The sequence below is a fragment of the Pinus tabuliformis genome, chromosome 9 (genome assembly GCF_031772625.1).
Source record: "Pinus tabuliformis cultivar Carrire ecotype Pingquan chromosome 9, CPIR1, whole genome shotgun sequence".
Lineage (NCBI taxonomy): Eukaryota > Viridiplantae > Streptophyta > Pinopsida > Pinales > Pinaceae > Pinus > Pinus tabuliformis.
In genome coordinates, this window is record NC_142307.1 from 546351637 (window position 1) to 546374928 (window position 23292).

The window sequence follows — 23292 nt, forward strand, 5'->3', positions numbered from 1 at the left end:
CTTCGCACGTGTGGAGAGAGAGGCTGCCCAGAAATCTGTGCACCCAATCAGATGAGAGAGAGAGATGTGTGAGAGATGAGTGTCCAAATGAGGTAGATTCTCCTTCTATTTATATGCAACGTTGAGGGTGAAGAGATGTGTCTTTTGGGCTTCTGAGCCTACATTAGATTGCTGGCCGACCTTGACAATTTGTCCATGAGCGAAATAAATTCATAATTCCATTTATACATGTCAGAATGAGATGATCTTTAGATCAATCATACACCTCTCGGAAAGAGGAATCCAATAAAAATATCAACCGCATCATATGAGCTGTCCAAGGTGGAGTTTGGCCTTAGTTGCCAAATTTAACAATAGGGCTATAGTTAAGATGATTTTTGTTAAACTTGATAACTGCTTGTGATGTCTTTTTACTTTTTCTTACTTATTAGCTTCTTCTCTTATTATTATGTTATTCTTATCATCAAACAACTACCAAAACAAGAAGATCAACAATACACAGGAACACATGATATAGGCTGCAAGCCAAGGCCAAAACCTCTCCACTTGAGAGGAAAACCCACAAATCTCTTCTCTTCTTATAGATTCTTCAAATGACGAATTCCAAGACCTCTAGACCAAGACCAATACCCTTCCAAGACCAAGTCCGACCTTCTTGATGATGTGCTTTCCTTGTCCAAGTCAAACCCAGTCAAATCTCTTCCAGCAGCACAATTTCGACCCCCAGCGACAAAATTTCGGCCTCTACTGGAGGTCTGAAATTTTCGGCCTCTCCAATAGCTACTGCCTCCACACATGTGAGAAAATCTAGGGCTTCCAAGGCTTCCTTTGACCTTCGCTCGAGTTTCTTCTTCTTCTAGGGCTTGAGGATGACCTAGTAAACCTTCCTTCAACCTTTTTTCTGCAATTTCTCCAAGTTCGATGTTGTAGCAACGAAACCCTAGCCTCCTTCCTTGGCACGTGTGAAGAGAGAGAAAAAATAACCCAAACACTTGTCTTCGCCCTTCTTCCTTCTTCGCTAGCCTTCTTCTTCTTCTCCTTCGCTTGAATAATAAGAAGATGAATGATGTCCATAGGAGGTCGAGTTCCTTCGTATATATAGGCTTCCAAGGTGGATGAAATTCCCTAGTTTAGGCCGACGTCTTAGTTGCTAGGCCGACTTGGCCTTGGAGGGTATTTTGACACTTTAAAATACAAAAATAATTCTTTGTACAAGTTACAATTGCCCAATGGGGCCTTCTTCATATGACAATGACTCTTTTGATTTCTTGACCCTAGGACAAACCCTAGAAGCACTCAATGGGTGCTTGACCTCTAAAATAAATGACCTTGAGTATGAAACCCATGCTACAAAAATAACAATAATAATTTTTCTTTCATTTTACAATATACAAGAATCAAAAATACATTTCATATTTATGAAGACCAAACCTAGTTACACATTTTTCAATAGGATGAGGCTAGGTGAAAGTTCTGGGTGATTTTGATGTCATAGATATGCCTAATGGCACAAAAGCTTAGGCAAAGAGATTCTATAAGAACTTAGAAGTATTTCTCAAAAAGAATGAAATCTGTGTTTTCATATTTCTGCAACTAATTTGGCACTCTGCATGTACTTTTTTGAATGTATATGCATTATAATTTATAATATAAAATATGCAAAATGTTCCCGAGGTTTGTTGGGAAGGAACACTCTTAGCGATCCTGCTGCCTCTCCTGCTCTGTGCTCTGGAAACCCTGAGCTTAATGATGTAATTTACATGCAATAATTCAAACCAACATGTAACATAACGTGGAATTAAAGTGCCACATGTGCTACCTTCATGTTACAAGCTAAAATCAAAACATGGAAGTATATGTGAAATATACCATCTAGCGTATATTGAGTCTTCGGTCTGGACAACTTGTAGCAATCCCTGCAATTGGAAGAAAAAGTATAGGAGTGCAAATAATTCTTGTCTAAGAATTGTTTCTGGTCTTGTTTCCAGCACCATGTTGGAAAACTTAGCGAAACTTAATCAGCTTGTTTTTTTAACCATTTCTTTCGTATGTAGTGCAGGTTGATGCAAAACGGATTATGGATTGGGTCTATCACCTTCAAGTCCTTCCATCAGATGAGGCTGAAGATAGACATGGTATTTCAAGTCAAAATCGTAGAACAAAATGAGGTCTTATATTTTTTGGTTTGGATTTTTTTGTCCACAATGGCTAAACAAACTGGTTTGACTTTAATAGTAGTCTGCTGCAGGATATTTTTACGGCTTCCAAGGATCATCTTCAGTCCACTTGTCAAAACATGCTGGAGTATGTATCATGGATTTAAAACTGCTCCTGCAATTTAGACTGTCACTTTCCATAGGAGTTGAATGAGGAATGAAATCTGGAGCAATTAATTGATTGCACTAAAAAATAAATTTACAATGGGAGCAATATCTATTTTAAAAAGGTGGCCTGTTCGATCGACAATACACATTTTGTTCAATGTCCTTATTAACTAGTATTTTCTACAGGTTAACTTTAACAATGGTGGTATTGGTCACCTAGCTAGCACTTACTCTGCTTTAGCATTATTAAAGATAATGGGTGATGACTTCACCCGAATTGATTGCAAAAGAATATCAAGAACATTGAAAAATCTTCAACAGCCTGATGGAAGGTAAAATACTGATCTTATCTACTGTTTTCCTCTTCTTAATAATGGGTTTATGATATTTCACTATGCTCAGATGTAAGCATTTAAAGTTCACATATTGAGCTGGGTGTTTCAACGTCTTTTCACAAAACCCTTGTGAAATCAACTAAAAAGCAAAAATCAGTGACTACTTATAGAATAAGATGAAGGATGAGGGGATAAGACTGTAAAGGAGCAGACTGAATGAGATGAGAACTAATATGTTATCTGATTTCTGCTAAAACTTTTGCTGCTCCATTTCTTGATTGCATTTTATCTATTTCCAAGTCCCAACTGGAATAAATACCTCGTCCTTCAGTAGGTGTGAATTTCATATTGTGATGATTGCCTTCATAATGTGAGGTTCAATTTCTATTATTGCTTAAAAACTGTAAAATGTAAATGTAGCATCTCCCGGATTCCTTGCATGTTCCAGCCATGTTTAGATGCATACCTATGCTTCCTAGGTGGTCCTCATTTATATGTTAAGAAAGATATGGTCAGATTCCACCTAAAAACACTTTTTATTGTAGAAATTTTGAATAATAAACACTTATTCAACAAAGATTATCCCGATTATACACTATTGCGGAATACATGCATAATACATAACCTCCTCTACGTTGATTATCAATTTAGCAGCATCAAAAACAATGAAACATCAATCGCATGCACACATTAACACAGTATGTAACTCGGGGAAAGCTTACAGCTGAAAACCCCACACTATCTGTATATTAATGATTGAGAAAATGTAACAATACATAGTACAATACTCCTCACAAGTATCCAGCACTATCTCCACCTGTTACACACAAAACTAGCTCAGATCCGAACAAATCACAGGTTCAAATCTCCTCCGCTGCTTTGCTTGCCTCCACTGCACAATGCTTCAAGGGAATCACTCACACTGGAAATCACGTGAGCACAGGCTATAATGCCCTGTATTGGCCCACACTACGCAGTCTTCATTGGCATACTCAATCCCTTTGATTGTGCAAGATCTCATGCACAACTATAGTCACAACTGATACCAATCTCAACCTCTAACACCTGTCTCCACTGAACTGTACATGCACTGACATGCAACTGAGTTAACTGATGTATTCTTTAGTTGCTTTATGAGTTAATAATTAATTCACACAACTCATCACTAGTCTATTTGCAGTTAGACTAAGTACAACTAGTTTAACCAAGTCAAACTGAACACAACTCCATCAACTCCACATCCAACTCCACAGAACTCACATGCATGAGTTCTAACTGATGTCCTGCATGCAATAGCTCAACTGACTTGTTAGAGTCGGTCTTGTAGCCCTCCATCAGCGATCAAAGCTCTTTGCATTTGCATAAGTAGGTGTCTCATCAGTGTCAATTTTTGCATTCCATTAGGCATGCCATAACCCTGATGGAGGAGCTGGTGTCTTTGTCCCCCTCTTGGCATTGCTGGATCAAAGTCATTTCAGTCCTTAAATCTCTTTCAAGATTGTCTTGTCTTGTCTTCAGGTCAGATTCCTAGGTCTAGGGTTTTGGTCAAGTCTGTTTACAAGGTCATATCTCTGAAGGTCAATAAGTGCCCAGCAAGCCAGAGGGATGGTTTTGATGGTGTTTCTTCGCAAATTTCTATTTTGTACAGTTAATCTTCACCTTGGATTTAAAAACTCTGTTTTTAAAGCCAAGGTCATTTTTAAATAATTTTGCAAAAAATGTAAAAATTCAAAAGTTTTCAAAGGACAGCATGTAACCCTGGCTCCCTTGCCAAGATCCCTCAGATGCTATCCCTGCAAAAAGAATTGAGCAAAAGCATTAAATCAGTCAATTTCAGGACAAAGGAAACCAAGAAAAGTCAGTTTTATAAAGTGTAAAAGCAAAACATTATAAAGTGGGTTTGGGCATGAAATTTATTCAAATGAAAGCTATAAAGGCCCAATCTCCCTCCATTTACCCTCATTATGCATTCAAGTCACTTGCAAGAGAGTTTGGGCGAGTGATTGAGTGAAAGTTGAGCGAATTCGGGAGTTTGACAGGCGCGCGACCCGTCAGGCCAGGCGCGCGACCCGTCCAGCGCGTTCCCACAGTTCATTTTTTCAACGGGCGCGACCCGTCAGAGGCGCGCGACCCGTTGGGTGAGGCGCGCGACCCGTCAGCGCCCTCCCTTTGAAATCACCTGCAAATTCACCCAAGGAGCTATCAAATCGCCGATTTGCTTAAGGTAGGCCCTCCAAACTCAAAATTGGTTGCTTGTTATGTTTGAAGGACATCATGAATGTGTTTTTAAAGATCAAATTGTGCAAGAGAAAAAGCTCCATATGGCTGTATATTAAATTTGTAAAAATTTGCTAGGGTTTTATGCTGTTTCAATGGTTTTTCCCTTGTAATCATTTTTCCTTATTCCCATTTCATTTTCCTTGTATTTCCATGTAAATTTCCCTTTTAAATTTGTAAAGAAGAAAATAAACCCTACCCCTTTTCCCTAAAAAAATAAAAAATCAAGCCCTAACCCTACCCCTCATAATACCCATGTAAACACATGTATTTAATGATGCATATGCAGTGATGTTTGCAGTGTTTTTCCCTAAATTCCCTGTTGTATACATGTATTCCCATTTTCCTTTTAAAAAATGTCCCTCCCCTAACATTCCCCTTATGTTCCTTGTCCCCTTGAAACAGCATATAAATCAACTTTTTACAGGCAGAAACAGCAGCACATTTTGTCCACTTTGCTCCTTAAACAATGTTAGAAACCGAAACCTATGAGCAAAGTGATGACCAGTCATCAGCTTCAGAGATTGAGGTACAGAGGAGGCCTCATAAGGGTGGAAAGGGTGGTCATCATAGGCGAGAGGAGCCCACCTCTTTAGCAGATTTACAGGCTTGTCCTATGGCAGTCACATGTTTCCAGTATATGTCTTGCTATGAGTTTTGTGAGAGGATCTCTCGGATTCAGCACCACAGAGAGTTGGCTCGCCTATTTGTTTTACACTTGCATGATGGACATGTCAACCTTGCCGGGGTGGACTTTACATTGACACCCGAGGTGATCTCACAGGCCACAGGGATACTTAATGTCGGGGAGGTGTGGAATAAATGCAAGGTGTTGGACAGTGTTCACTTTGAGCCTTTTGTTAGACCAGCATCCATGAGACACTTGACAGGTGTGTTTCCCTTCAGATTTCTCAGGAGTGAGTATGCTCCCATGATGAGGCTCATCATGCTCTATTTTACCTGTGAGGGCAGATTTTCACAGATATATTCGTACCATATTCGCCTATTGATGCACTTCACACGGGTACGGATGATGAACATCCCTGTTTTCTTCTATCAGAACATTCAGAGGATGGTGTCCATGATGCAGAGGAGGAGTTCGGCACAGCAGTATAGGAGCCTGTACCATTATGGTTTGATTCAGCTTGTAGTATTACATCAGTTGGCTCAGCAGGGCATCTCATGGGAGGAGTTCATCTCTCGTGAGCTTTTCACAGCACCACCCTCGCCACATCCTGAGGTTGTTCACGAGGAGGGAGGACCATCACAGCAGCATGACATCCTCGTCACTAGACATGTCAGCTCCTCACCTTTGGTTACCTATCAGACAGGCCCGAGGGCCTTATTTGCAGCAGCTCGGCGAGTACTTTCTCCACATCAGGTGGAAGGGGTCTCGCCTTCATCATCAGCTCAGCGAGTGTTATCTCCACATCAGGTGGAAGGGGCCTCGCTCTCTTCAGCAGCACAGGCAGCACAGAGGGGCAAGGAGCCCATGATTGATGAGGGGCCATCAGGAGTTCCAAATATAGTTGATCTTGAGGTCAGTTCTCCGAGCCAAGAGGCAAAGGAGATCATTCAGCACCTTAGAGCTGAAAATGAGGTATTACAGAAGAGACTAGAAGGTGCACAATGGACAATCTCATACCTGGAACAGCGCAACAAACAGTTGGAGGATGAGAAAACTCTTGATGAGTTGTGGAGGATTCGTAGTGACCGAATCTTGAACCGAAGAAGGCCCGGTGATCTAGTGCCAATGGAGCGGGAGACCATGCTTATCCGGGTCAATGCACACTTGGAGACGCTGTTGGCTAAGGTCAACCAAGATAAAAAGTTGCTAAGAAACATGAAGAACCATTATTGGGCACGGATGCACGTGTGCAAAGCAAAAATGAAGGTGCTTCAAAGGCGGTTGGCGAAGGCACTAAAACGGAGAAAGAGGCCCGATCCCCTCCACATCTTGGCCGAGGCTTCACTGAAGGATCAAGGCACTAAATAGCCTAGCCACAGCACAAATCCCAAGAAATTTTGAGCATTTTGGGTAAATTTTGGTTTTTTAAGGCAATTTGCAGGTTTTTTCCATTAACGGGTTTCAGCCCCCGCGCGACCCTTCATCTTGGCAACTCCATTTTGCAAAAACTCAGCATTTCCAGATTTTGTCATGCAAAGTTACACATGCTCATCCATGGACAAGAAATTTTGTGAAGTTTTGGGCCTCCAAAAAGTCAAAAAACAAGCAAAAATTGACTTTCTGCCACATTTTTGAGACACAGAAGCAGTCTTGGGAGATTGCAATTTTGGAGGGGCAAATGACCACCAAATTCAGAAATTCCATTTGGGTTGGAAAGTAGACTCACAGACCTTTCCAACAAGCCTACTCTTGCTCAATTTGGACACCTGGAAGTGCCCCAAAAGTGGTGCCAAAGGTGCGCGACCCGTCAGGCAGTTTTCTCCAAATTTCACTGTACAGCTCAGAAAAACACAGTTTGACTCTGTTTGACTTTTTGGGGTGGATTATGATCCTCTTTGATGTAATTATTGTACTTTTATGACACTTTTACTCTTATGTAACTCTTCTAGAAGATTCATTCATGAAAAGGGTGAAAATTAAATGAATGAATTGGTTTCCTAGCTTATAGAGGCAAGTTGTTTTGACTGCCTAGTTTGTAGTGCTTAGTTTAGAAGTGGTTGAAACAGCTCCTAGGATAGTGAGCTCGACCCATGGAGGCAGGGAAAGAGGTTAGATCATCTATATTATGTACTTTCTTGTTCATTTTCATGGTTGGAACTCTTGAGGGAGAAGCTATCATTGTATTATTCACTGTATCTCTGCAATTTTTGGCTAAGGAAGACCAGGGTTTTGCAGTCCTCTTTGGGATTCTTGTGGACTCATGTGTTGATGGTGTGTTTTCTCTATGTACTTGTAAGTGTGTTATGTGAATCATTTCATTTCTTTTCCTTCTGCACATTAAACAAATGAAGTGTTAAAGTAAGAATTCATGCCTGCCATGCTCTGCTTTTAAGTTTGTTTAATTTCAATGTTTTCTACTGTCTAAAGAGAATTCAAAGTTATTGTTTGCTCTCTTTAGCTCCTCACCTTTCATTCCTGATCATTCACCCTCAATCAAAGGCATCAATACTGTCTCCTACCTCGCCCCATAGAACCCCCTGCAGAAACTGTGTCCAATCCCCGCACCCAAAATTGCCCTCTCCTCAATTTGCCACCAAAAACCCTAAAAACCCCAAAACAACCTTTCTGATCAGTTTACTAGCCTAAAATCAGTGTTACCCTATTGGTCATCTCATCCATTGAAGATTTTACCGAGATAGACCGGAGAGAGCCTTCTCCTGCCCCGTAGGGCTAGCTACGAGGCTAAATGGTTTGATGTTGCCTTGAGGTTTACCTTTCTCAGCCTGAGGTGAAATTTGAAGTGCTAACATACTGGCGACCATACTGGGGAGAACAAATTGTTTGCTGACTGATGTGTTTAATTCATAAGTCTTAGACGGAGTCTGAAGATACGCCAGGTAGCCTTCGAAAACGCTCTTGTTTTACATCAGCACAAGTAGATAAACGCTGCTTCAGTCGACCTCCGTGAGCTTGTGAATGTAACACTTCATTTGCATTTCACCCCAGTATATGTATCAAGTTCAGATCTGATTGTTGATGGTGGACCACGATCAGACACTTGAAAGGCTGAAATCATTCACCTGGCGACTCCTTTCACTGAAGAATCCAGCAACCTGTGCTTCATGGTGACTTCACTACAGAGAGATCAGTAGCTTTGAGATTTCTCAAGATGGATCGGATTGCTAGAAGATACGCTCCCTTGAGCCGAGATCACATCCCTGGTTTTCCAAATAAAATTCCAAAGGTAGATTGGTCAAGGAATTTGCCTACATTTAATGATGATGGTAAGAAGGATGCTGCTTTACATCTAGTTAGATTTCATATGCATATTCGCAAATTGAAGGTGGATTTTTCTGAAGATTGCTTGATGAAGATATTCTTGGCCACTCTGGAAGGTGCAACTCAATCCTGGTATGAAAATTTGCCGCCCGCCTGTATTTACTGTTTAAAGGATTTTCATGCTATGTTCATTGAACGATATAAGGACTCTTATCCATCATTAAATTTAGTTCAAGACTGTTGCAAGCATGCCTATTGTTTTATCGAAAGCCTTGAGAAATATTATGAAGATGATAATTTTATGGATGTTGAGATCATGGAGGCTCTGCATGAGAATCCGTTTCAGCAGCACACTGAAATCTTAGAGGATACTTGTCAAGATGATCAGGACATTTTGCAGCAGAATCAAGATCAGCAGGCTGAAGATGGTCATATGGATGAAAATGATGAAAGAGAGGGTTCTATTTGAGATTTGCCCACAGAAGAAGACAGCGTGCAGGGTAGTCAAGATTCATGTGATGCAATCAAGTCAACTATTTCAGATCAACATTCAAATCATGATGACCAAGAATACCTTGTGCCGAATCCTATAAAGAAAAACTTGGCTGTTGAGATCATTTGGCATGAAGAAAACAAAATTACAAATCTAAGTGCTCCCATTTCATCAGAACAGAGTCTTCATGAGAAGGTCATTCAGTCTGCTCATGAAAAGCAAGGTGAGATCTTTGCTCAAGCATGTGAAAAAGTTTCTTTGAGTGAATTTGTGGCAGAAAATCTAAACGATAATATTGTGCTTGATACTATTGAAGAATGTAATAAGGAAATTGATAATTTGGTTGTGATATCATATGACGATGACCTGCCATATTGTCACACCACAGAAGAACAAATCATTCAGGATTTCCATTCAGATTCCTCTTCATATGTTTCATGTGCTGAAATGCTTTTCCAAGAAGAGATCTGCCCATCCATTTGTTCAGAGTTTTTTGAAACCCATGAGCATACTTTCACCGAAGCACATGAGGAAGGCAGATCAGAAATTGAAGCAAAGGATACCTTGTTCTTTCAGCAGGAGGTGACAATGTCAAGTCTTCATGTTTTCCAGGATCCAATGGCAGATTTGTTACAGTCAGTAGTGAAAGTGATTATTGTTGTGTTCAGTGATGAAGGAGATCATGGTCAACTATGTTTTTGGATGCCCACTGATAGGTTTGTATTGTTGACCAGGATATCTAATCAGGAGAATCAATCAAGAAGGCATCTGCTTGATTGGTTGCATTGGCATTTTGATATAGTTTGATGTATATTGTCTTGTAAGAAACACAGGTGGTTGTCATCATGATTTCAAATCTTGATGGACTGCTGCCCTTCAATAAGCTTTGTAAGTTTTTGTTTTAGTTAAGTCAGTCATGAGTCATTTGTGAGTCAGTTTTCAGTCATGTAGGTTTCATAATTGTGTCGGCTTGGGTCAAGTTTGCAGTCAATAAATGTGTCAAGGTCTGTGTTGATTGTTGGAATAATGACTCCATCGCCCAATGGTTGAAAGCACTGGTCTGCTCTCCCAGAGGTCTGAGGTTCTTGGTACCTCCAAGGAGCTACCATCCCCATTGGAGCCAATGTTAGAGTCGGTCTTGTAGCCCTCCATCAACGATCAAAGCTCTTTGCATTTGCATAAGTAGGTGTCTCATCAGTGTCAATTTTTGCATTCCATTAGGCATGCCATAACCCTGATGGAGGAGCTGGTGTCTTTGTCCCCCTCTTGGCATTGCTGGATCAAAGTCATTTCAGTCCTTAAATCTCTTTCAAGATTGTCTTGTCTTGTCTTGTCTTTAGGTCAGATTCCTAGGTCTAGGGTTTTGGTCAAGTCTGTTTACAAGGTCATACCTCTGAAGGTCAATAAGTGCCCAGCAAGCCAGAGGGATGGTTTTGATGGTGTTTCTTCGCAAATTTCCATTTTGTACAGTTAATCTTCACCTTGGATTTAAAAACTCTGTTTTTAAAGCCAAGGTCATTTTTAAATAATTTTGCAAAAAATGTAAAAATTCAAAAGTTTTCAAAAGACAGCATGTAACCTTGGCTCCCTTGCCAAGATCCCTCAGATGCTATCCCTGCAAAAAGAATTGAGCAAAAGCATTAGTCAGTCAATTTCGGGACAAAGGAAACCAAGAAAAGTCAGTTTTATAAAGTGTCAAAGCAAAACATTATAAAGTGGGTTTGGGCATGAAATTTATTCAAATGAAAGCTATAAAGGCCCAATCTCCCTCCATTTACCCTCATTATGCATTCAAGTCACTTGCAAGAGAGTTTGGGCGAGTGATTGAGTGAAAGTTGAGCGAATTCGGGAGTTTGACAGGCGCGCGACCCGTCAGGCCAGGCGCGCGACCTGTCAGAGGCGCGCGACCCGTTGGGTGAGGCGCGCGACCCGTCAGCGCCCTCCCTTTGAAATCACCTACAAATTCACCTAAGGAGCTATCAAATCGCAGATTTGCTTAAGGTAGGCCCTCCAAACTCAAAATTGGTTGCTTGTTATGTTTGAAGGACATCATGAATGTGTTTTTAAAGATCAAATTGTGCAAGAGAAAAAGCTCCATATGGCTGTATATTAAATTTGTAAAAATTTGCTAGGGTTTTATGCTGTTTCAATGGTTTTTCCCTTGTAATCATTTTTCCTTATTCCCATTTCATTTTCTTTGTATTTCCATGTAAATTTCCCTTTTAAATTTGTAAAGAAGAAAATAAACCCTACCCCTTTTCCCTAAAAAAATAAAAAATCAAGCCCTAACCCTACCCCTTATAATACCCATGTAAACACATGTATTTAATGATGCATATGCAGTGATGTTTGCAGTGTTTTTCCCTAAATTCCCTGTTGTATACATGTATTACCATTTTCCTTTTAAAAAATGTCCCTCCCCTAACATTCCCCTCATGTTCCTTGTCCCCTTGAAACAGCATATAAATCAGCTTTTTACAGGCAGAAACAACAGCACATTTTGTCCACTTTGCTCCTTAAACAATGTCAGAAACCGAAACCTATGAGCAAAGTGATGACCAGTCATCAGCTTCAGAGATTGAGGTACAGAGGAGGCCTCATAAGGGTGGAAAGGGTGGTCATCATAGGCGAGAGGAGCCCACCTCTTAGCAGATTTACAGGCTTGTCCTATGGCAGTCACATGTTTCCAGTATATGTCTTGCTATGAGTTTTGTGAGAGGATCTCTCGGATTCAGCACCACAGAGAGTTGGCTCGCCTATTTGTTTTACACTTGCATGATGGACATGTCAACCTTGCCGGGGTGGACTTTACATTGACACCCGAGGTGATCTCACAGGCCACAGGGATACCTAATGTCGGGGAGGTGTGGAATAAACGCAAGGTGTTGGACAGTGTTCACTTTGAGCCTTTTGTTAGACCAGCATCCATGAGACACTTGACAGGTGTGTTTCCCTTCAAATTTCTCAGGAGTGAGTATGCTCCCATGATGAGGCTCATCATGCTGTATTTTACCTGTGAGGGCAGATTTTCACAGATATATTCGTACCATATTCGCCTATTGATGCACTTCACACGGGTACGGATGATGAACATCCCTGTTTTCTTCTATCAGAACATTCAGAGGATGGTGTCCATGATGCAGAGGAGGAGTTCGGCACAACAGTATAGGAGCCTGTACCATTATGGTTTGATTCAGCTTGTAGTATTACATCAGTTGGCTCAGCAGGGCATCTCATGGGAGGAGTTCATCTCTCGTGAGCTTTTCACAGCACCACCCTCGCCACATCCTGAGGTTGTTCACGAGGAGGGAGGACCATCACAACAACATGACATCCTCGTCACTAGACATGTCAGCTCCTCACCTTTGGTTACCTATCAGAAAGGCTCGAGGGCCTTATTTGCAGCAGCTCGGCGAGTACTTTCTCCACATCAGGTGGAAGGGGTCTCGCCTTCATCATCAGCTCAGCGAGTGTTATCTCCACATCAGGTGGAAGGGGCCTCGCTCTCTTCAGCAGCACAGGCAGCAAAGAGGGGCAAGGAGCCCATGATTGATGAGGGGCCATCAGGAGTTCCAGATATAGTTGATCTTGAGATCAGTTCTCCGAGCCAAGAGGCAAAGGAGATCATTCAGCACCTTAGAGCTGAAAATGAGGTATTACAGAAGAGACTAGAAGGTGCACAATGGACAATCTCATACCTGGAACAGCGCAACAAACAGTTGGAGGATGAGAAAACTCTTGATGAGTTGTGAAGGATTCGTAGTGACCGAATCTTGAACCGAAGAAGGCCCGGTGATCTAGTGCCAATGGAGCGGGAGACCATGCTTATCCGGGTCAATGCACACTTGGAGAGGCTGTTGGCTAAGGCCAACCAAGATAAAAAGTTGCTGAGAAACATGAAGAACCATTATTGGGCACGGATGCACGTGTGCAAAGCAAAAATGAAGGTGCTTCAAAGGCGGTTGGCGAAGGCACTAAAACGGAGAAAGAGGCCCGATCCCCTCCACATCTTGGCCGAGGCTTCACTGAAGGATCAAGGCACTAAATAGTCTAGCCACAGCACAAATCCCAAAAAATTTTGAGCATTTTGGGTAAATTTTGGTTTTTTAAGGCAATTTGCAGGTTTTTTCCATTAACGGGTCTCACCCCCCGCGCGACCCTTCATCTTGGCAACTCCATTTTGCAAAAACTCAGCATTTCCAGATTTGTCATGCAAAGTTACACATGCTCATCCATGGACAAGAAATTTTGTGAAGTTTTGGGCCTCCAAAAAGTCAAAAAAAAGCAAAAATTGACTTTCTGCCACATTTTTGAGACACAGAAAGCAGTCTTGGGAGATTGCAATTTTGGAGGGGCAAATGACCACCAAATTCAGAAATTCCAGTTGGGTTGGAAAGTAGACTCACAGACCTTTCCAACAAGCCTACTCTTGCTCAATTTGGACACCTGGAAGTGCCCCAAAAGTGGTGCCAAAGGCGCGCGACCCGTCGGGCAGTTTTCTCCAAATTTCACTGTACAGCTCAGAAAAACGCAGTTTGACTCTGTTTGACTTTTTGGGGTGGATTATGATCCTCTTTGATGTAATTATTGTACTTTTATGACACTTTTACTCTTATGTAACTCTTCTAGAAGATTCATTCATGAAAAGGGTGAAAATTAAATGAATGAATTGGTTTCCTAGCTTATAGAGGCAAGTTGTTTTGACTGCCTAGTTTGTAGTGCTTAGTTTAGAAGTGGTTGAAACAGCTCCTAGGATAGTGAGCTCGACCCATGGAGGCAGGGAAAGAGGTTAGATCATCTATATTATGTACTTTCTTGTTCATTTTCATGGTTGGAACTCTTGAGGGAGAAGCTATCATTGTATTATTCACTGTATCTCTGCAATTTTTGGCTAAGGAAGACCAGGGTTTTGCAGTCCTCTTTGGGATTCTTGTGGACTCATGTGTTGATGGTGTGTTTTCTCTATGTACTTGTAAGTGTGTTATGTGAATCATTTCCTTTCTTTTCCTTCTGCACATTAAACAAATGAAGTGTTAAAGTAAGAATTCATGCCTGCCATGCTCTGCTTTTAAGTTTGTTTAATTTCAATGTTTTCTACTGTCTAAAGAGAATTCAAAGTTATTGTTTGCTCTCTTTAGCTCCTCACCTTTCATTCCTGATCATTCACCCTCAATCAAAGGCATCAATACTGTCTCCTACCTCGCCCCATAGAACCCCCTGCAGAAACTGTGTCCAATCCCCGCACCCAAAATTGCCCTCTCCTCAATTTGCCACCAAAAACCCTAAAAACCCCAAAACAACCTTTCTGATCAGTTTATTAGCCTAAAATCAGTGTTACCCTATTGGTCATCTCATCCATTGAAGATTTTACCGAGATAGACCGGAGAGAGCCTTCTCCTGCCCCGTAGGGCTAGCTACGAGGCTAAATGGTTTGATGTTGCCTTGAGGTTTACCTTTCTCAGCCTGAGGTGAAATTTCAAGCGCTAACATGACTCACAAGAAAAGCGTATTTCCTTCTGATAGCTGCATGTGCCACATCTGTAGCTCAAACTGAAGTGCTCCAAGAGGATAAGATAAAGTTTATAGTCTAAATATTATTATGAGACAATAATATTTGACTTTTCTATTTTTAGCCTGGCAGTCTAAAAATAGACTTTGATCACACCGCTGTGAACCAGAAATAGAAGTCCATCTATTTTTCCCAACATGATCAATCATCCATAAACAACATCCTGCAACTCATAGACCATGATCCATATGTCTAAAAATAGGCATAGTCTAAAAATAGACTTTGCGCCATAATTTGCCTGTGGGCCCACTTAGTGAAGGCGACTCCTTTCCACTAAGCTCCATCATCTTGTTGCATTCTCAACACTCCCTCTCAACAAGATATGGATTATCAGCAACCCCTATCCTGCCTTGGTGGTATTCGAATTTGCTCCTGGTGAGCGCCTTCGTCAAGATATCAGCATCCTAATCCTCCGTTGGAATGTATGAAAGTAACATGATTCTCCGCTGCACACAATCTCTGATATGATGGTACCTAATGTCAATGTGCTTAGATCTATCATGAAATACAGGATTAGCCGAGAGTTTAATGCAACTCTGGTTATCACAGTAAATCACAGTAGGCTCCAAGTAAGAACCGAACAAACCGACCAGGATCTTCCTCATCCATATAGCCTTGCATGCAGCCAAACTTGCTGCCATATACTCGACCTCTGCTGAACTGAGTGCCACGGATCTCTGCTTCCTGCTGTACCAAGAAACTGCTGTCGACCCGATACTGAAGACCCCTCCTGATGTGCTCTTTCTGTCTGTTGGGCTCCCTGCCCAATCTGCATCCGTGAAGCCACATAGCTTCACCTCATCCTCCTGTCTGTACCACAAACCATATCCCGATGTGCCTCTCAAATAACGCAATACATGCTTGCCTGCCTTCCAGAAGAGCTTGGTTGGCTTAACCATAGCTTGTGAAAGCTGGTTAACAGCATAGCATATATTGGGTCGTGTATTGACCAGATACATAAGCGACACCACCAATTGTCGATAAACAGTGGCATCCACTTCTTCTGCCGAAGTGGCATCCTCCTTCCTCCAACCTCTAGGAAGAGGAGTATCAACACGCTTGCAGCCATGCATGTTGAACTTCTCCAGTATCTCCCGAGCATACTTACCCTGAGAAACAAATAGTCCATCACTGCGCTGCCAAATTTCCAATCCCAGGAAATAATGAAGGAGGCCCAAGTCCTTCATCTCAAACTCCTTAGCAAGATCATTCTTGCATGAAAGTATCAACAACTCATCACCCGTTAGAATCAAATCATCTACATAGAGTACAATGATAAGCAACTTACCCTCCACCACAATCTGGTATAGGTTAGGATCTGCCTCACTCTTGGAGAATCCAAGTCCAGTGAAATAACTGTCTATCCGTGTGTACCAAGCACGTGGTGCTTGTTTCAACCCATACAACGCTCTCCTGAGCCTGCACACATGCGACTCACTGTTGAAGATCTCAAAACCTTCGGGCTGTTCTATGTACACCTCCTCCTCAATGACTCCGTTGAGGAACACAGTCTTCACATCCATCTGATGAATGTGCCATCCCATCTGCGCTGAGAGAGCAAGAATCGTCTGTATGGAAGAATACCTTGCGACAGGTGCAAAGGTCTTCTCATAATCGATCCCATCTATCTGTGAAAAGCCTCGGGCAACAAATCTTGCCTTGTACTTCTCCACACTCCCGTCAGCTGCCTGCTTAACTTTGTAGATCCATCTCGAACCCACCACTGATTTCCCTTCCGGTCTAGGAACAATATCCCATGCACTGTTTCTGACAATCGAATCATACTCTTCCACCATGGCGTCTACCCATGCGGGATCCTCCACAGCTTCCTCGAAAGAGGATGGCTCAGTCACAAGTTACAACACATTTGCTCACAAGAGCCATGTATCCAGTGTACCGATCAGGTGATTGTCTCTGCCTGCGTTGGGCTGTAGGTGGTCCTACAACTTTCTCTGCATCTTGAGCTAGTCGCTCAGCTTCTGTCAAGCGCTTTCGCCCTCTGATGGTTGACGCTGCATGAGTGGTCTCTTCCACTCCATGAATTTCGTCCTGTGACTGATCCACGTCCTGAAGCTCATCCTTAGGAACTAATAGCTCCTCATCTGCATGCAAGTGTGGCTCCCTCTCAAGTGAACACTTCATGGCTTTCTCCTCCTGAAATTTTATATCCCGTCGCACAACAGTCTTACCACTGTCTGGCAAATACACACGATAGTTGTGGGGCGTATCAGTGTACCCCACAAATATCCCAACCTCTGCGGTCGGCTCCAACTTTTTCCTGGCATCCTTCGTCACATGCATGTAAACGTTAGCACCAAAAATCCTCAAATGAGAAAGATCAAGCTTCTTACCAGAATAAGCCTCCTCGGGTGTACTCATGCCAAGTATCCTGTGAGGACAACGGTTTTGCACATAAACTGCTGTATTGCATGCTTCTGCCCACAAGTGAAGGGGTAGGCCTTGATCATGCAACATCGCCCGTGCAGCACCCACAATCGTTTTGTTCTTCCGCTCAGCAACCCCGTTCTGCTGTGGGTTATGGGGAGCTATGAGCTCTCTTCGAATCCCTTCTGCACTGCAAAAATCCTTGAACTCGCCAGAACTTTGAGTATGTCTCGCTCTTCTTCTGCATGAAGAAGATCCAGCACTTACGAGAGAAATCATCAACAAAAATCACATAATACCTATGTTTTGCTGTCGAAGCTACTAAGAAAGGTCCACACACGTCTGTGTGAATTCTCTCAAGGATTGTTGTGGCGCGACTATCCTTCTCGTGAAAGGTGACTTTCACAAACTTTCCCAAAGTACACCCCTTGCACTGATCTGACTACGCAAGAGTGCCTTTAGGAAGCCCTGTAGTGATCTGCTGCAGTATCTTCAAGGCTCCATGGTGAAGGTGACCCAATCTCCTGTGCCACAGCTCGCCATCATCCCGACTCACCAATCCTTCTGCCTTGCATGCCATTGCTGCGCATCCATCTACATGCAACTGATAAAGGTTCCTCACTCGAACCCCTATCTTCCGGGTTTCTCTAGTTGTCTTGCTGCGCCGGAAAGCCTTTCCCTCGCTGAAAACAACATCATATCCCTTGTCTTCTAACATCGCCACAGAGATAAGATTCTTCTTCAATCCTGGAACATGCATCACTTCCTTCAATACGAAGGGTTTACCAGACTCCCTCGCACTGTATCTACCATCATCGCCCATCTCGATGTGCACTCCAAGATCTTTGTCCTCCAGATCAGAAAACAAATCTCGATCTCCTGTCATGTGAAAAGACGCACCACTGTCCAAGAACCACACCTATCCCATCACACTTGAAACCAAGCATGCGATCAATGAAAAATCAAGCTCAAACTGCGAGGCTATAGCCTCTCCTGCTGCAGATCCAGCAGCTTGCTTGTTCTTCTTCTTCTGCGGACAATTTGTGGCATAGTGTCCGTGCTGGTGACAGTGAAAACACTTCACCTTGGACATGTCCTGCTTCTTGCCTTTCGCACCAGACTGAGAAGCTTTCTTGCTCTTCCCCTTCTTTGCTTTGGCAGCCAAAGCGCAATTTTCTTCATCAGGTACCTTTGATGAAGATCCGTCCCTGGTATTATGCCTGATCTCCTCCTGCACAAGATCTGACCAAAGTCTCTCCCATCCTGACAATTTCTCCCAACCATTGACAGAGTCCTAATAGGAATGCCAACTCTTCGGAAGACCAAGGAGAGCCAAGCTCACCAAGTCCTCATCATCGACAGTCACCCCCACACTTCCCAGCTCATCTCTGCACTGAGTGAACTTCGTGAGATACTTGGACATATTGTCTCCCTTCTCACATTTGATGTTTCTGAGTTTATCCTCGAGCGCTAGCTTCCTCTGATTGCTCTTGCTTTGGAATAAATCTGTCAACGCTTTCCACATCAAGTATGGAGAAGCCTTTCCATGCAGGCTGGACACAATGTGATCCTTCACGCCCTCCAACAGAATCCTTCGACACTTTGCTGTCTTCTTTTGCAAAGCATCAACTTGAGTAGCATTAGTAGGCTTTGGGACATCAACCTCTATGAAATCCTTCAGCCCATTATCATCCAACACTGCCTCCATCCTGTCCTTCCATGCAATATAGTTTGAGTTGCCCTCAAGAGCATACTCCAATCGCAATCCGTTGAAAGACATTGCAACGTTGACACCAAGAAAACACTGCTGCAAATTCGAATTCCACTAGCTCCAAATTCAACCGCCTTCGATCTAAGTTTCGTGAGAACAAAGTATTTCTCGTACAGAGATTGACTGTATGGGCTTTTACTGGATATCTCACCTTCCAAAGGAAGGATGAATCCAGAGGCTACCTGGCCCGATTACAGACTCTGCCTGAAGAAATAAGATGTAAACACTTTCTGAATAGTAGATCTGATGATCAACAGCTCTGATACCATGTAGAAATTTTGAATAATAAACACTTATTCAACAGAGATTATCCCGATTATACACTATTGCGGAATACATGCATAATACATAACCTCCTCTACGTTGATCATCAATTTAGCAGCATCAAAAACAATGAAACATCAATCGCATGCACACATTAACACAGTATGTAACCCGGGGAAAGCTTACAGCTGAAAACCCCACACTATCTGTATATTAATGATTGAGAACATGTAACAATACATAGTACAATACTCCTCACAAGTATCCAGCACTATCTCCACCTGTTACACACAAAACTAGCTCAGATCCGAACAAGTCACAGGTTCAAATCTCCTCCGCTGCTTTGCTTGCCTCTACTGCACAATGCTTCAAGTGAATCACTCACACTGGAAATCACGTGAGCACAGGCTATAATGCTCTGTATTGGCCCACACTACGCAGTCTTCATTGGCATACTCAATCCCTTTGATTGTGCAAGATCTCATGCAGAACTATAGTCACAACTGATACCAATCTCAACCTCTAACACCTGTCTCCACTGAACTGTACATGCACTAACATGCAACTGAGTTAACTGATGTATTCTTTAGTTGCTTTATGAGTTAATAATTAATTCACACAACTCATCACTAGTCTATTTGCAGTTAGACTAAGTACAACTAGTTTAACCAAGTCAAACTGAACACAACTCCATCAACTCCACATCCAACTCCACAGAACTCACATGCATGAGTTCTAACTGATGCCCTGCACGCAATAGCTCAACTGACTCACAAGAAAAGCGTATTTCCTTCTGATAGCTGCATGTGCCACATCTGTAGCTCAAACTGAAGTGCTCCAAGAGGATAAGATAAAGTTTATAGTCTAAATATTATTACGAGACAATAATATTTGACTTTTTTATTTTTAGCCTGGCAGTCTAAAAATAGACTTTGATCACACCGCTGTGAACCAGAAATAGAAGTCCATCTATTTTTCCCAACATGACCAATCATCCATAAACAACATCCTGCAACTCATAGACCATGATCCATATGTCTAAAAATAGACATAGTCTAAAAATAGACTTTGCGCCATAATTTGCCTGCGGGCCCACTTAGTGAAGGCGACTCCTTTCCACTAAGCTCCATCATCTTGTTGCATTCTCAACATTTATATGTTTCCTGTTCTAACAGATGTGAGCATCAGAGTTCTTCTCTTTGAATCTTTGTCCAATTCTTGCCTACTTGCCACCTTGATAGTGGGGATATGCATAAGAGTCAAGACAGACCTTGGCATGTGCCTTAAATTGTCTTCAAAAGAACATCACCAGTATTTCTTGATAGATTTTGTTTCTCTCTCTCTCTCTTTAAATTTTATTTTGCTGTTAGTGAAAAGTTGTGCAGCTCAGAGTGAAATTAACTGAATTGTTTGACTCCAACTTGTTATCTAAACCACTGTTCATTACATATTAACCTATTCTGTTTTGATGGGTAGCTTTCATTTCACATTAAGTTTAAGTCATTTTATGATTGGGCTATTCTTATGAATGAAATATAAATATATAAATAATAATAAGGAATAGTTAATTAAATAGTAATTAGCTAATCAAGAGGCATGTCCCTAAGGACGTGACCATTCATGAAAGGGTACCTGCCTAAGGTATATAAAGTAGACCTTCATTTGTAAGAAATATGTTGACTTCCCTTCTGCCATGGCTTATGATTTATCACTTCTGATTATATGTTTCTTTGCAGTTTGTGTGGTTTTGTTAGCCAACATATGGAATGCCTTCTCTTCTAGCCTAGATCTGATTTTTCTAAGGAGTCTAACTTTCAGGTTGTTAACCCCTAGATCTACTTCCTATGAAATCTAGAGGGTTAAAGGCCAGCTTGCATCATCTCACTGTGACTAGTGATGGATTTCAGGGATTGGTATATGAGTCAAGGGTTGTTTGCAATGTGCATTATGAAGTTCCAGAGTCCAGACACAAGGTCATTTGATTGATCCTATCCTTTTCGAGAGACAGGTTACGTAGCTAGAGAGATTTGTTTCAGCAGTATGAGGCACGGGTACTTGTCTGTTAGTTTTGAATGCACCTTTGGGTTCCCCTCGAAAAATTGAGTCCGATGAGTTACTAAGCTGCCAGAGCTGAGCAACATGTGGCAGATCGAAAATGTGACATGTGGCAGCCTTTCTATGGTGATACATGGTCACTTTAGGGAATGTCATTTGGCGTCTTGAGGTGCACACAAGTGTTGATATGATTGGGATGCAGGCATGAAGTTAAATTGAGATAACTAGAATGCATGCATAAATTGTGAGACGAGGTGGCAGTTGGCGATAATCCCAAGGAAGTGTTGATTTATGGTAGCATCAAATGTGCTGTAAGCCTCAAAATTTGCAGGGAGGCTAGGACACATGTATTCCACAATACCCAGAAATCATTTTGGGAAATTCCACCTGGAGACAGTTTTATTAAAATAATTAATTATTTTTAATGGGTGCCTAAGTCTAAACTTAAGAAATTAAAATAATTAAAGGGTATTAATCAAACTGAGGGTGAAACTTCTAGAAGAAGACGGAGATAGAGTCCAAATGATCTGAGCCATTGATTAGAATCTAATCTGGGCCGTTGATTACTCAACTGGAGGATTATAAGGACTTCGATGGGCATTTGGAAAATACATCAAAGAGAGATCAAGAGATCGAATTTCTCAGAGAGGGTAGTGCAACAGTTGCTAGAGAATTGATCAAGGTGATTTCTTGCAGTGAGGGGCAGGGATAGTAGACGAGAGGAAGCTTTTCAGATCTGGGGAGTGCAAAGCAAAGAAGGAAAAGAGCAGTTCGGTGAGGCAGCGCAGTGCCACGTAGAGGCAATGCAGAGCTTCAGAGGGAGTTCGAATTCCAGCTAGGAGAGACAAGATTCAGTGCAGGAAGCCGGGGTGTGAGACTTGAAGGCCTGGAGATTGAATTTCTAGTCAGTAGGAGGTCAGTAGAGGGATTGACGCAGAGCCCAGCGAGAATGACGCAGTTCTGCGTAGGGTTGATGCAGAAGCTGTGTAGTGGCAGTGTGGGGCCAGTGAACAAGCCTCTGATTACAATCGAATCTCCCAGAACAGTGTCAGATTTATCTCACTAACCTTTTTGCCAGTTTCTCTTTATATCGGATAGCCAGTTGGGCATCCAACGAATTGTATTCAGAAAACTACTACTTAATAATACAAATTCTCAAATGCTGCACCGGTTTTCCCACACTGCGTTTTTCCGGGGACATTTGTCCAAAAATAACTGTGTAGATGTGCGTGATGATTATTTCTCTCCTGTGCTGTATTTAATTTCCGCAATTTTTATTTGTGTAGGTTGCAGTGTATTTAATTCGATATTTGCCATAGCACACAAGTAAATTTTTTAATCGAATTAACAATTAGAAGAATTAACATCAGTTGCTGCAGTATGAATCGGGTAACAGATTTTTCACATGGTATTGGAGCTGCAGGTGAAGCAAGAGAGCAGAGCCAGAAGAGCCCAACGTTGAAGAAAAGAAGGGAATTCAAACTGCAAACTTGATGGCAGCAACAATAGTGGGACGAAGCCCAAGGAGGAGGACGAGAATGCAGTCCTTGCATCTAAGGGGCAGCAGGAGTAGCGGAAGAAGAAGAAAGATGTTTCAAAGATCAAGTGCTTCCGATGTGGTGAACTTGGTCACTACGCTACACAACGTCCTCTCAAGAAGAAGGACAAGGACGAGAAGCATGATTCGAAGGCTGCATCTGCAGAGATCAAGGAGGATTTTGCCATGATTTCCCAGAGGTGGGGTGATATAGAATTGTAGTTTGAAAGGACTATAGATGGGCAGGATCCTTGAGGAGTCCACCTCTTGGATCAATACCTTTCTACGGAAGCCCAAATCAGAAGTAGCAGGATGAACCCGTGTCAGTTGGTGCAGAGGAGTATCGGAGTGACAGTTGCAGTGGCTAGGAGCGCC

General features: G+C 42.1%; 1 protein-coding gene across 1 annotated transcript in view; it reads left to right on the plus strand.

The window, feature by feature from the left end:
* Positions 1 to 23292, plus strand: part of PGGT-I (Prenyltransferase family protein) — a 320784-nt gene that overhangs the window by 21913 nt on the left and 275579 nt on the right. Inside the window, exons 3-5 of the mRNA XM_089445517.1 lie at positions 2060 to 2135; positions 2249 to 2304; positions 2511 to 2656. Coding sequence (XP_089301643.1) covers positions 2060 to 2135; positions 2249 to 2304; positions 2511 to 2656 — 278 coding nt within the window. The remainder of the gene's footprint in view (positions 1 to 2059; positions 2136 to 2248; positions 2305 to 2510; positions 2657 to 23292) is intronic.